The 15,810-nt window shown below is 39.3% G+C and overlaps 1 protein-coding gene across 1 annotated transcript in view; it reads left to right on the forward strand.

Moving 5' to 3' along the window:
* LOC117883854 (sorting nexin-29-like) overlaps positions 1 to 15,810 on the forward strand; it is a 388,013-nt gene that overhangs the window by 91,507 nt on the left and 280,696 nt on the right. The window contains exon 8 of the mRNA XM_034783666.1: positions 6,603 to 6,709. Coding sequence (XP_034639557.1) covers positions 6,603 to 6,709 — 107 coding nt within the window. The remainder of the gene's footprint in view (positions 1 to 6,602; positions 6,710 to 15,810) is intronic.

A 15,810-nucleotide genomic window follows, 5' to 3' on the forward strand; every position in this document is an offset into this window, starting at 1 on the left:
TTAACCTTGAGAGGAGCGTTCAACTGTTACGTATTATCTGTCTGGACTCATACAAACATAGCCACAGTGCATATCAAACATCATTGACCATCTCAGTAATGTGGTTGTATTCTGAAAAGTGTTCCTTATGTACAATTTGGGACATAGCTTCTTGTTGCCTGTGTAACTAAAAAATGTCACTTTCACATGTCAGAAGCTAGGTGAGAAACTGTCTTTTGAGCAAAGTTTTGGGGTAAAATAGCCATGATGTTACAAATGTGTATTATAAAGACCGAGGATCTAATTTATTTTGCAGAATTTTTACTGCTGAAGATGATGCATGAAAATGAAGGAACATAGCTTGATTTTCAGACATCAAATTAAGTTTGCAGGAATAAAAAAAACCCTTCTAGCTCATTACTTGCAAACTAAGAAAATTTGATAAAGAATTATTGACACACAAAATATGCCCCCCCGCACCTCCACAGTAGATCTTTTTAATTGGTTTTGCAGTCTGACCAAAAATTGACAGTTCTCTGAATTTTGTTATAAGCCAGAAGTAATTTTCACTGTCAAGCTGCTTTTCATTTAGCAAAACTTCTGTTTCTAAGAAGTTGCAAGCCAAGTGAGCAAGTGAAAATGCGATTGTGATGGGTATGATGACAGTTTGGATTTTATAATAATGCATTCATTCTAAGATGTATTTATGAATCTCTCATATATTTAGATAATTTGCAAGCTATTTAAGAGAGGAAACTTAACATAGAAAAACTTAACGAAGTAGCAGGAACTGCTGCAACCAGAGAAGTGTATTCAAAGTTGTGGTTGTTGTCCAGTAAATAAATCTGCACCCTTTTGAAAGGTTATCCAACAACTCTCAAAGCTAATTCTCCATTCCTGGCGCTCACTCTCTCTGTCCAGGCTTGCATCTCTCTCCATCTCTTGCTCTTTCTGTCATCCTTCCTCATGGATGTCCTGCTGCCTCTTTAAACAATACATGGCAAAAACAGGATCATCCACCAGTATGGTGAAATACAAGAACTTTGCTGAACTGAAGTGAGCCATCTAAAAGGTGAAAGTCAAATTTAAATTGCACTTAATACTTTCGGCAGAATTTCACAAAACTTGGGAATTGAATAAATTGAAACCGAGTACCTGGAATTGTATAAAAATGTCCAGTTCTGTGATGAAAATGACACAAAGTGGGAAAAATCAGCATTTCATCCTGCATGGTAGCAACAGTAAAGCACATTAGCTGTCCTGTAACTGGGGATAAAATATGGTAGTGGCAGTACAAGCTTCCCCATAGAATCCTGCCAATATTAATCATTAGGGCCCTACCAAATTCACGGTCCATTTTGGTCAATTTCACAGCCATAGGATTTTAAAAATTGTAAATTTCATGATTTCAGCTATTTAAATCTGAAATTTCATGGTGTTGTAATTGTAGGGGTCCTGACCCAAAAATAGTTGTGCGGGGTTTTGCTACTGCTACCCTTACTTCTGCACTGCTGCTGACAGCAGCGCTGTCTTCAGAGCTGGGCAGCTGGAGAGTGGCAGGGATCACATGGTATGGTATTGCCACTCTTACTTCTGCGCTGCTGCCTGCAGAGGTGGGCCCTCAATCAGCAGTTGCCACTCTCTGGCCCCCAGCTCTGCAGGCAGCAGTGCAGAAGTAAGGGTGGCCTGGTATGGTATTGCCACCTTTACTTTTGCGCTGCTGGTGGGATGCTGCCGTCAGAGCTGGGCACCTGGCTAACAGCTGCCGATATCCAGCGACCCAGCTCTGAAGGCAGCGTAGAAGTAAGGGTGGCAATATCACACCTCCCCTAAAATAATCTTGTGACCCCCCCTTCAATTCCTTTTTGGGTCAGAACCCCCAATTTGAGAAACACTGGTCTATCCTGTGAAATCTGTATAGTATTGGGTAAAAGCACACACAAGACCAGATTTCCCAGGGGGAGACCAGATTTCACGGTCCGTGACGCATTTTTCCTGAATTTGGTACGGCCCTATTCATCAGTTTTGACCTACAAGGTTCATATCTGAGGGGCAAATGGAAGTTCGCTCTCCATACTTATTCATTTCACATGGGCCACTAGACTGCTTTTGATCATTGCCAGTTTGACTTGGAATTAAATAAGAGCCCTACAAATGAAAGGCTCTGTAATGCATTGGCAATCCCTTGAGCTGTACAGTACCCTGACAAAGTGTATTCTGCTGTAATTTATGCTCAGCCTTTTTGTTTCCCTGAGTTTGATGTCTCAGATCATAAAGACATACGTTGAAACTCTTTCAAAGAATTGACTATAGGAAAAGAAAATAATCCGAGCTTAATAAAATCAATTCAGAATGTAAAATTACAGGATATCTTGCTATATCTACTCTATCATTGTCAAATAGGAATTAAGCCTCATTTTAAAAAAAATTAACGTAGTCATATGCAGGCTTGATAGAATTCAATGTTTATTTTTTAGAATTTTGACAGACAACATTGATGTTTATTTTAAAGCATTTTTTTCTATGTCTATCTATGTACATCTCCACACTTGGCAAAATTGTGGATTTTAAGTATTTTGGGGGTGGGGAATTTATATTGACATATGTTTTTACAGTTGTGGGAATCAGACAATAGGGATCAGACAATAGGGATTTCAGGCAATACTTATTTAATCTTCTTCTTTGTATGACTGATGTACTTGTAGAACAGCAACTATAATTTTACATTTAGGTGGTTAAGACAAGAAATTGCATCAGGAGTAGCAGAGTTTATCGCTGTGATGCCTCCTTCATATTTGTGAATTGGACATTGAGTTGTTATAGTTTCTGTGGTCTGTTTTGGTTGACCACAGTCGCACACTGAAGAGCTTTTAATATTCCATTTGTGCATCAAGTATCCACATCTGCCATGGTTTGTGTGGATGTGGTGTAGGGTTGCCCATAAACTTTGTGGCAGATTGAAGCTAGAGATCTTCTGCTTTGGGTCTTTGTTTGTGACTTCTTGTAAACTCCATTTGACTTTCATTATTTAATGACAGTAGACATTGACATTCAAAATGTTAAAGCTTTATAACCATTAAAATACAGATTTCCAATGTTACATGTCAAAATATACAAAATGAATATCCCAAATCAAACTCTAAATTCCCAAGCAGCATTATTCTTACTTTACCTTTCTGTAAATTTCAATTATCAATTAAAATATTTTTTCATTGGTTTGTGTGTATACGGTGAAATTGGTGATTACCGACAGTTATCAATAAATAGCTGATCCTTCCGAGCCTAAGCAGGTGCTGTTCAGTTCTCTAGAGTGTTAGGTTTTGTCTAAATAGTTAATCCATAAAACTTACATTTCTGCTGTACTGCACATATGAATAAAAACAGCTCTTGCATGTCTTTCAAACTAATTTAGGCAAATTTTGAAAAATAATGGTAAATTAGATGGGTCTGAAGACAATAGGACCATAAAAGCAAACCTCAAAAATACTCTAAACGTAAATTACCTAATTAAAAAAAATAGTTTAAAAATACACTTTAAAAAGTAGTCTTTCTGTACCTTAAAAATAATGATTTCCAGTTTTAGCCTAATATGTTTGAAAATTTGACTTTTGATTGAAGATCAGGATTGCTCAGCTTTTACCCTTTTTTTTGTATTTGAACAATATCTTCCTGTTGTGTAGTTATAAATGTAGGATAAAAATTGCCTCTAACTGAGAACAGATGTCTATATAAATCATAATGTTATCAGCTTTGGTGGTGGTAGTGGTGGCAATTATGCATCATTTCACAGCAGATTATTGGCTGCTGATCACATTTTCAAGTACCACAGGTATATTGGTAGCATACAGTTTGACAAATTACCATTTACAAACTGTATTTTATTACATATATAATAATTATCTTCTGCCAACCATGCAAATTCAATCTGAGTTCTGAATATCAAGCTATGATCTTTCTTTCTTTTTCGTCACCATCATTAATGACAATTTCAGAATCTAGAGGTCTGCTAATAACTGATTTTTTCATTTGCTGGCAGTTCTGAAAAATAGAAAAATAATTTCAGTTCAGGTTGTCCCCTAAATGCTGCAGCAACTTGTGTAAGAAAAATTCTGAAAATTAGCTATTCTTGTAACATGTAAATAATAGTATTTTAATCATACCCAAGTGATTCAGAATATGGACCCCAAATAGTTAATTAAATCTTAACTTTTACTGTCAAGTTATTTCTGAACGTTCTGAAACACTGTTTTTCTGAATTCAATGATAGTTTCATTGACACATGCTTTTTTATTAAATGTTTGGTCACTTGATTCAGAACTAATGCACTGAAAAAGCTGTAATTGACTTATTTTCCTCTCCTATCTGATCACTCTCAAATGTTGTTCTGTATTGTTTATGTAGCCCAGTGGGCTAGCTTGCCTTTATATTATTTACTGCTTTGCATTATATTCAGCAGTAATGCAAGAAACATACAGGCCTGTATGCTGTAAAACATTAGCTTCAGCAAGTTAACATAAGGCTTGAGATCTCTGCACTTTGAATGGATAAACTTTGCACAAATAAACAGCCCAACAGAAAACCCCAAGTATTTGGGGAGCTGAAAATAGAGTTTAAGGGGCAGTCCTGACTACAGGTACATGAGTCAACCACAGAAGTGTCCTGGCAATGAACTGATGTACATAACAGGTATATGAGATACATCTAAGGCTAGCCTGCTTGCTTGGCTATCTACCTTTTCTTATAAGTTTTTTATTTTCTTAAGGGTTTCATTATTTGTTTTATTATAACAGGTTTATAGATTTATATTAGAGTATATTTTGGCTGTAACACAAGGGACCTGCAGGTCACATCCTGTATGTTGAGCGAAGGCAAAGTTAGTATACGTATGTTTGGGACTTTTCACCTAGATGGATGGTGATGAGCTAAAGCATAAGGTCCATATATGGCTGTGACCTTTAACATATAGGATGCGTTAAAGCAGGTTGGCATAGGGGCTTCCCTAAGTTCATATCCTTTTAAACTTAACCGGTACACCACAACTTGGAACTTGGAGAGAACCGAAATAACCAGTTAGGACAGAAATAACAAATGGGATACCTAACCATGAAAGGGCCGTGGTAACGAATGGATGTATATGATAATAAGTTAAGATCACTGATATACTAACCTATAGGAAAAAAACACTCCAACATTAGTAAGGTGAGGAAATACAAATAAGGAAAAGGGGGAAAATCCCCTACTGAATATGCACCAAACATAGTGGTGTCAGTGTAATGTATTATAAAAGTGGTATCCCAGCCTAGGGGCAGTAGGAGAGAGATATGTAGTCCTTGGGAGGTGCCAGAATGATGGCCACTGTGATGATGGGGAAGGTAAGGGTGAGGAGGAAGATGATGGCTAAGATTTCAGATGGTGAGAGTATATGGATGTGCAGATGTACATTCTGTAGTATCTCTATCTACCTTACTGAGTTGGGGTGTTTGCGACTGTGCTAAATGTATTAATAAACTATATTTGTAAATATAAAAGAGTTTCTATGCCATGAGAGTGTTGAAACTGTGCACATCGGGGTTTCCAGCTATATAATAATTTGAATAATACTGGGCCTGATCTTGGGGCAAGAACCTTTCAACCTCAAACTGATAACTGGGGATTCTTAAGTAATCAATATAATTAATATGTAATCTAAAGATTGGGCAACATTGGACTCTCTTTTCATGGCGCCATCATAGTTTATTCAGAAAATTTTGATTGACTTGTAGGGAAATGGAATTTTATTCTGAGATTTGTTGAACGTAATTTAGTCAAGGTTATGGAGTTTTGGTGTACTTTTTCTCACTGAACAACAGTTTATTGTTTTTTTAAAATTACAGTAGTTATCTCGATTAAGGAAATGTAATCAACTATCTTTGAAACTATGCAAACTTCAAGTTAGGGAGTAGTTATATATTTTTGGGTCAGGCTTTTAAATAATTTAATAATAAAATTGTGTATCATTTTAGAACACAGTTATTGTGAATGTGCACACAAAATTATTAACGTCTTAATAATGGTTATTACTTATTTGATACTTACTAAATATTCTTGAGGTCTGTCCCCATCAATACGTTGTGTAAAGGTATTGAAGGTCAGCTTCCCCTTTAGTGAAGAATAAATAATCTAATCATAGTAGGTGAATCACAGAACAAATGGGAATTGTAAGTCTGTAAATCATACAGATAATATAAAAAAAATAAATATAAATGTGTTATAGAAAAGAAATAGGTAGAGATGTTAAGAGTTAAATTTTCAGATAGCTTACTTGTAAAATTATATTGACTGCATGCATGAATTAGGCAAACATGCACACAAATAGCTAATCAGTTTCTTTTTTTATGTTTGCTGTTATGTTATGGGAAGTTACTTAAACATTATAAGAAAGCACCCTTGGCATTGAAATTACTTTTTTCAGTATTTAGTTTATTTAGTGATATTACTCACATACAATTTGCACCATATTAGGATACTGTACTTATTATCAACATTTTTAAAAAGCTGTTCATTTTCAAAAGATTGTTGAAGAGATTTAAGAGCTTCTACATTTATTTCCTTTGTAGACTACTCTTGTATTTTTTTTGTTTTAGGTCTGCCAAACCTTTGGAATATTGATGGGGAATTTACCATACCTGAGCAAAAGCAAGTAGAAAACAACGAGGAACTAGCAAACTCCTATGAAAGAAAACTGATTGAGGTAAGAATCTGTTAAACTTTAAAAGTTTTATTACGGAGCAAGTAGCTGAAAGCCCATGCCGTCAGACAGCTGTGGCAGTTGGGCCAAGTAATCCACCATTTCATACAAACAATTAAGTGGTTGCGTTCACATTAGCTGTATAGTCAGGGTGGTGACTAGTTGAGTTATCTCTGATATCACAATGGTCTGAGACTCTTGGCATGGCATAGATACAGGCCTTGCTGTTGCACAGCTGTAATTCACAAAGTCAAAATGGCTGAGAATGTAAACATTTGGACGGTAACAGACTGCAAATCCCAGTAATGATTCAACCTTGTGATAATCTGAACAAAATGAGTTCTCAACCACATAGCTGTTTCCATTTCTTCAGAATGACTCAACAGACATTCTAGGCTTTAGAGTGACGCACAGGTTGACAATCCTGGAATTTTATTATGTAGATAATAGCAGTGACTTAACAGTTCAAGGTGAAAGACAATTTCCATTCTTAGCCTGAATTTTGCTGTCTCCCTTTAATTCTTTAAATAAATAGTCTGATATTTCTAATGCTTTGAACTGTTTATTTCAAAAGTTGTAAGTTGATTGAAGAAGCTATAATTTTTAGCCATGGAAATTTTGAGAAGTAATTTTTTTTTTCCTCTTGGGGAAAGTATTCTTAACATCCACACTTTAGTATCAAAATTGACTTACCCTTTACCAGTTTCAAATGTATCATGTATACTTGTTCTCAGTTTAAAAAAATTGTGTACAATACTGGTTTTGTTTACTTTCCATGTTAAAAAGATATTTAATTACACTATTAATTTTGGAATCAGCTTGTAATACTTGGAATCGCTTGAGACACCGATAACTTATTTGAGGGTCATCTTGAGTAAAACATTGTTCACAATTGTTACAATTGCTGCCAGTGCTACTTCCTGAGTTTGTAACTGCCCTGAGCCACGTTTCAGGCCTCATGTAAGTTACAACCTCCACTTCAAGACCTCATAAAATTACAAGCTTTGTTGCCTGTGCCAGCTGCGCTTTTACCTTTCTTGAGACTTTATGGAACTTAAAAGTTCTAATAGCGTATCTCCTGAAACTTGTAACTTCCCGGAGGACTCTTAACACCTCCTAATTGATGTTCCAGAACTGTGGCATAGTCTGTTAGTGCTGCGTTGATGTAAATTGTTGAGTTCCATGGATATGATGTTAATACTGAAATGACTGATGGAAGTTACAAGCCTCCCGCTCCCAGATGCCCCGAGTGGTGGGGGGAACCCCAGAACGCCTGGTGGCTGCTGGCAGCAAGGGGACCCCCCCCAGCTCAGAGCCACCAGCGGAGGGGGACCCTGGAGCTCCGAGCCCCCACGCAGCTGCCCAGGCTCCCCATTTTTTCACGGATATTTTTAGTAAAAGACAGGGACAAGTCACAGGCTTCCCTGAATTTTTCATTATTGCCCATGACCTGTCCCCGACTTTTACTAAAAATATCCTTGACAAAATCTTAGCTTTACTCATGAGCTCCACCTTTGAAGGCTATTAAGCTTATTTAAAAAAAAAGGGATTAGAGACATAATGTTTGTTATAAGTTTCAATAAAAATGAAATTCACAGACAAAAAAAAAAGTTTAAACGTTAAGATCAAACACATACATCCCTTAAAAAATTAATTAACCATTGCAGTATACCCCTGCCTCTACCCAAACATTCCAAAGTCACCTTAAATCTGCATCTTTGACCATGCTTCATTTACCTGAGGGAGGCTACACGTATCCCCATCTGCTCAAACCTCTTGGATAATCAAACTCTCATCTAGCTGTAGGGAGAATATTGACAGAAACAGTCCATTCTTTGAACAGCTGGATACTATCCTTCGAAAACATGTTTGGACAAGTACAAGTAATCCTTTTATGTTTGGTCACCACTTTATCAAATGGTATGCCCTTTTTATGGGTTTATCTAGCCTTTTCTGTTGCCAAACCTGTCTGAGGTGCATGTTTTAGTAAAGAAGTCAGGTAAAATGTCTTGATAAACATTAAAAAACCAACCTGGTTTCAGCTGCTATTTTGTTCTCCCAGAGGTTCAGGATTTGCCGATGACACTACAAAGTTTCCATACAGTGCTGCCAATAGCTGGTCTCTCAGAATTCCTCTGATCCTGTAGAATTGTAGACACGCTTGCTCCATTGTAAAGCCTAGCTGCAAACCATAGCTAATGCAGGCAGCCTGACTTTCTGCCCAGTGTAGGATGTTGTGTTCATAGATTCACATGCCAAAAGTGGGGACATGACTCTATAATAATCCAGGTGCTGTTACTGACACTGCCCCTTGCTTTTTCTCTCAACAAGTGCAGGGTACCAACTCTGCTGTCACTTTTTACATGGGCCCATTCTAGCTGTCAAGTTGAGGAGTAGGAAGGGGAACACTGCTGAATGCTGCTGTGGCAGTGCTATGGAACAGGAGCGGGGGGAAAGAAAGAGTTGTTGGCATGACCACATTAAGGTAATCCAGAGCTATAGGCACACTGCTTGCAGGACCTATGTGGCTGGTAGAACATTTCACATCAGGTCAGAGACCCCCTCATGAACTTGTCACCAGATGGTCAGGATCCAGCAGTCTCTAAAGAAATATGAGATAAGCCTTGATTGCTGATGAAATATTAAAAATGGGTATAACAGAAGCTGAGCTGAAATGTTCATGTAATAGAATGTAATATCCGAAGTTATTCTTCATGGTTTTCCATTATGGAGAGTTTTGTTAGTGATATCTCATGAGTGCATATTATTACCATTTATTATATTAAAATTATCTGAATTTCTTATCATTTGTAATGGAGTTTTATTCAAACACACTTTATTATTCTTTATTGCTGTTTTATGAATGGATTGATTTAACAAAAGAAATGTATAAACGTATAATGCAGATACAAAAAAGCAGTAGAAAGTTGATTTAATAATTATTAAACATATTAGAAGCACTATTAGTGCTTTAAACATTATGACTATTTATTGAGACATGTTTTACTTTTGCATAAATTCTACACTAAAAAAATTCTGTGGCGCTCGCTAGAAAGAGCCACATAAAGAACATCATTCTTGGTACCATGATTTCTTCTAATGCAAAAGTTTGAGATCAGTCCCAGAGCCCCTAATATTTTGAGTGGTTGACAGAGTGTTTGGGTAACATTGAGCAATGTTTGTCCCCTGACATTTGGCTCTCAGTTAATCAATCTCGTATAATATGAGACCAGATTCAAATTTTACCTTGTCCTGTATAAAAAGGAAAATGGACTCTAGAGATATTTATAATGCAAGTCCATGAACAATTAAACAAGTTTAAATGCATAGTAAGACATGTTTTGCTTTGTGCTGTTAATGTCATTTTGTTGTATAAAAGGAATAAACATGAGTGTTTTGATTTGCATTGGTTTTGAAGGATTTGTTTCAATAATTTCACCTGCTCCAGAAGTTTTTCCACCTTAACATTTCCCAGTAGGAAATGTTAAGTCCTTATAGCCTGCATCACAATTCTCCTCAAAATAAATAGTGAACATTTGCTGTCCTAGCAGAGCTGGCATTGCTAAGGATTAGTTAACAAAACAAAAAGCAGCTGTGACTGATGTTCAGGATGTGCAAACAAAAACAAGATCTGTGGCTGGGTTGATATCCATAAGGGACACTATTGTTTACAATGTCTTTCTTTTTGTGGCTATAGACTAGTAATGAACATTTCCTGAAATGAAGAGATGAGCACTCATAATGGAAAATTGGAAAAAAATATATCTGACACTCTAATTTTTCGGTGACTTTTCTTAAGTATGTCTAATTACAGAGAACAGAATTCAGCTTTCCTTGCAGTTTCAGGCTTGTACAATTTAGGGCCTTATTCATGATTGATTTTATTCATGGTTTAAACTTGCATTTCATCAAATTTAAATTATAACTTATGTTGAAAAATTTGCTCAAGATGCCCCGAATGTGTCTTACGAAGCTGCTGCTAAAGACTCAATAATTAAAATTGGGCCTTCTATTTCCTGATGCGGATTATTCCTGTCAGGAAATGGGAAATAAAGGGGATGGACCCAGTGCTGGGACAGAGGCTCTGTGCACTGAAACTGTGGACCACAGTTCCCTGATCCCTGGAATGCCCTCTGTTACTGTAGTCATGGGAGGTTTGTGGAATGACTTCTTTATGGAGGAGAGCCAGAATAGGTGGAGAATATCCATGTCTCCTGGGCTTTTGTAGCATGTGCAAAGGCATATTCGGGAGCCAGTTATTGTCTTTTATACCTAAAAAAGTCTGTTGAAATACATTGCTCAGGATTTAGAGCTCAGTTTCCCCAAAAGCTTTGATTCTCTTTTTTGAGTTTCTCAGAGGCTTTGTAATACTTTACCATATCTTTCTCTCAAACATTTAAAGTTATATAAAAGTACTAAAATTGCATTATACTTGTTTGTCATGCCTAAAGAGTTACTTTCCATACACTTAGAATGTGAGATCAGATAACTTTCTTCCACTCAGAACTTCCACATGCTGATCATGAGAACATAATATTTGAATTACTCTATTCTAATAATACTCGACAGAGTTCATTTATGAATATTTAGATTTGAGATTTGACATCTATGGGGAAAAAAAGGTTAAGTTTGGGTTTTCAAATTCCTGACAAATTATCTGGCTGTGTTTTCAAAGTCAGCTTGTTTGAAACATTTGAGACAATATCTGTGAAAGTTATTTTACAATTACATGATGATAAACCAAATGTTGAATGTTTTGGTTTTACTTTTGTATGTCAATTTTTACATCTTTCATGCTTTTTTTAGAGTAATTAAGTACTTAGTTGGATTCTGAGGCCTCAGAACTGAACTGCTTTCTTGATTCAGTCTGAATTTTAACTTTTAGTTTCTCATTGATTTCATTTCAAATTAGTCAAAGGTGTTTAAGCTGTATTAAGTTCAGAAAGAGATCTTGGAGTCATTATGGATAGTTCTCTGAAACATCCGCTCAGTGTGCAGCGGCAGTCAAAAAAGCTAACAGAATGTTAGGAACCATTAGGAAAGGGATAGATATCTTAATGCCTCTATATAAATCTATGTTACACCCACTTCTTGAATACTGTGTGCAGGTCTGGTCACCTCATCTCAAAAAAAGATATATTAGAATTGGAAAAGATACAGAGAAAGGCAACAAAAATGATTAGTGGTATGGAACAGCTTCTGTATGAGGAGAGATTAAAAAGACTTGGACTTTTCATCTTGGAAAAGACACTACTAAGAGGTGATATGATAGAGGTCTATAAAATCTTGACTGGTGTGGAGAAATGTTATTTACTCCTTCACATAACACAAGAACTAGGAATCCACCCAATGAAATTAATATGCAGCAGGTTTAAAACAAACAAAAGGAAGTACTTCTTCACACAACAGATAGTTAACCTATGGAACTTGTTTCAAAGGGGTGTTGTGAAAGCTAAAACTATAACAGAGTTAAAAAAAGAACTAGATTAGTTCATGAAGGATAGGTCCATCAATGGCTATTAGCCAGGATGGTCAGGGATACAACACCATGCTCTGTGTCCCTCTAACCTCTATTTGCCAGAAGCTGGGAGTGGACGATGGGATGAATCACTCGATTGCCTGTTCTGATTGTTCCCTGTGAAGTACCTGGTGTTGGTCACTGTCGAAAGACAGGATACTGGGTTAGGTGGACCATTGGTCTGAGTCAGTATGGCCGTTCTTATGTTCTTATTCAATAGTTACATGAAAAGAATACATTTATGTCTTAGAACAGTTTCTGTACATTTTTTCATATAATAATGAAATAGTGCAGTTTCGTGAAAATGGAGTGGTCTGTCAGCTTTCAGTGTGCTAGTCAAACAAGTATCGATCTTTGTGCTGATAGTGTGCTTTCTAATAAATGATAGTTTCATAGACTGGCTTTTCATTAGTAGTAGAACTTTGCAAATAATACAGGGAATAGTTTTATTTGCATAACACATTTTTTAATTAGTAGAATTTTTCAATTAAGTTCTTCAGTTCAGCATTCCAGACAGCAATTTAATAAGGAATTCTTTCAGATGCTGCAGTCAGGAAACACATTGGACCACAGAGGGAATTCTGATGGCAAGGTTATTTTTGTCAGTGTAAGCACAAAATGATATTTCCAATAATTTACTCTTTAGAGTGAAGATAATTTTGTGAAAAGGTTATCACAGAAATATACCAAGGTAATATTTAGCAGGACAAATTAATGTAAAATGTCTGCCTATAATGGATTACTTGGATGGCTTACCATTTTTATTTTCAGACTTTTGTAATAAAAGAATAAATTGTACCTCCGGGGTTACGGTTCTGTACTCCTTTATATCTTTGGCCGATGTTCATGAAAGTTTGATAAATGTGGGAAGAGGTGTTCCTCATGGCTAAGAACCTCCTTTGATTGGACTGGCATATTGTGTGCCTACTTTCTTCAAACAAGGCCTAGGAACCCCTTTACTGCATCTAAGGCAAGGAGAGTCTGGGCCTAACGGGGGGTAAAGGAGGATGAAGAGTTGTTTTTGTTGTTGTTGTTTTGTTTAAAGGAGTTAAGTTATTTCACCCTTTAATCAAATCTTCAAGAGGTGGGTTTTGAACTGAACTGCATGGTGAGAGTTCAATGGTCCTTTTTACTTGATCACTGGAAAAGTAGTAGTATGTTTATTGACTCTTGCCTTTACCATCTTATTTCTTCCCTTAAAAAATAATAAAATACCTTTCTTGAGTCAATCTGATACTTCGCAATATATTGATAATACATTTGTTTGGTTTAATTTGACTTTGTGTTATGGGAGAGAAGCGAAAATCGGTACCTTTGTGAATCAGGGATTTGAAAATGTAGTTAAAATGCAAGTTCTGTGTCCATTTAGTATATCAGATAAAACCATACTATTTTGATGTGCCTCGTGTGCTGGCCACAAATATACTTTATCGGCATTATTAATTACTTTATAGTATGCTTGAATGCAGCACGTATTTTTCTTCAGTAGGCAACTGAGAACAGTACATTTGCAAACATACTAGTTTCAGTAATCATCCTCCAACGGTCTTTGCATGGTATGCAGGCTTGTCATGAAATGTCAGTGCAATTGTTAGAAATCAATATAAAAATAGATTAATAACTTTCCCAACACTTTACTGTGGAATGGCAAACCCATTTGTGACTTTTATTTGTCAGATAGTTGTTTGAAACATTATTAAGTGTAATTTTATCTAGTATCTCCTGGTACTAGGGCAAACGGTTTTTACTTTTGCAGTTCTCTGAAAAAGTTGGCTGTCTTACAGCACCACACAATTAAAATGACTGTAAACTCTGAATGTAATGCTCAATCAAAATTTATTCATTTCCCCCCTGTAGTAGGGTTGTGCCGGGGCTCGACCCTCTGAGACGGAGGGGTGCCACACCGGCTCACTAAAGTGCAGGCAGTCCAAGCTCAGGTCCCTTTATGCAGGGGCTGAGTGGCCCACAGTTCAGGAGCTCAGGCCCTTAGGCAGGGGCTGAGCGCTAATTAACAGTTTAAGCAGGCCCAGGCCCTGGATCAGGGTGGGCACACACAGTCCTAGCTCAAGCCCTTTGGGGTAGGGTTTGAGCAAACAAGCAGTTAAGGAGCTGAGGCCCTCTGGTGCAGGGGCTGAGCAGACTAGTAGTTGAGGGGCCCAGGCCCTGGGTCAGGGCGGGACACAAACAGTCACAGCTCAGGCCCTTGGATGCAGGGGCTGAGCAATCAAGCAGTTAAGGTAAGCCCAGGCTCCCACCTGAGCGTTGGGTGAGGGGGAAGCCTGCCACCCATGCGGGGTGGCAGGGGGGAACGCAGGCCCACCCACTCCACTGCGTTCCAGCCCGGGGCCCTAGCAGCGGTTACTGCCACTGCTGGTCAGTGGGGTGTCCTGACTGAAACACACTGACATCGGCTCACAGGCCTCTGCAGCCTGACCGGGGTCGGCTACCCCCGGGCTACTTCCATGTTCCCTCTTGGGGCCTACCTCGTTGGTGATGCCGGATTCGGGCCAGTCCAGGAGCATCGGTTCCTCAGGTGCGGGGCTTGGGGCCCGGTCCGGCAGCTCTCCCCCAGGGTAACTGGCACAGGGCAGGCTTGACTCCTCGGGGCAGCTGGTCTGGGGCAGGCTTGGCCAGTCCTCCTCAGGGTAGCTGGCATGGGGCAGGCTTGGCCAGTCCTCCTCGGGGTAACGGTCCGGGGCAGGCTGGGCCAGTCCTCCTCGGGGTAATGGTCCGGGGCAGGCTGGGCCAGTCCTCCTCGGGGTAATGGGTCCGGGGCAGGCTGGGCCAGTCCTCCTCGGGGTAATGGGTCCGGGGCAGGCTGGGCCAGTCCTCGGGGTACCTGGCAAGAGGTAGGCTTGACCGGCGTGGGGGGTTAGCAGGCGGCTCGCGGCCTGCGGCTGTCTCCCCAGCAGGAGCTCGGCCCGAGACGTCTGCTCTCTCTGGCGGTCTGGCTCTCACTGAGCTCTGCTGGCGGGCTTTTATACTTCCGGGTTGGAGCCGTGACCTCGGAGGGGTGGGCCCCGGACCCGGTGGCTCCGCCCACGCTGGGGTTGGAGGGAGCTCGGCCCTGTCAGAGACAGAGGGGTGCCATACCGGCTCACTACACCCCCTAAGAAATTATGGTCCAATGCAAAATATGGTATATGGGCAAATTCCTTGTCCCCAAGACCAGGCTGGCCCTAGCAAAAACGGCACCCTGGGTGAACTTGTATTTTGGCACCCTTCCTTTGGAAGAAACTTGGACTGCACTGCAAGAGACATCAGCTGACACCTCACTCCCAGCGAGGGGGATACTTAATTTGGGATTGTGCAGGAAGCTTGGCAGTGGGCGCTTGGCAGGGGCAGCAGAGCAGAACAGAGTAGGCAGGTGGGGTCACAGCCCCTCTGCAGGGGCAGGAGCAGCAGCAGCCAGACGGAGGCAGTGGGAGTGGGACTGCCCTTGTTGGGAGGATTGGGGTATGGAGCAGGGCTTCTCTGCTGGGATCGCCCCTGCAGCAGCCCCTGACCCGTGTGGATGTGCTGCCTGCGGATCCCTCCCCGTGCATGGAGTTAAAGTTACTGAGGCCTTCGCTGCCATGGGAGGGGA

The sequence above is a fragment of the Trachemys scripta genome, chromosome 10 (assembly GCF_013100865.1).
Source record: "Trachemys scripta elegans isolate TJP31775 chromosome 10, CAS_Tse_1.0, whole genome shotgun sequence".
Classification (NCBI taxonomy): domain Eukaryota; kingdom Metazoa; phylum Chordata; order Testudines; family Emydidae; genus Trachemys; species Trachemys scripta.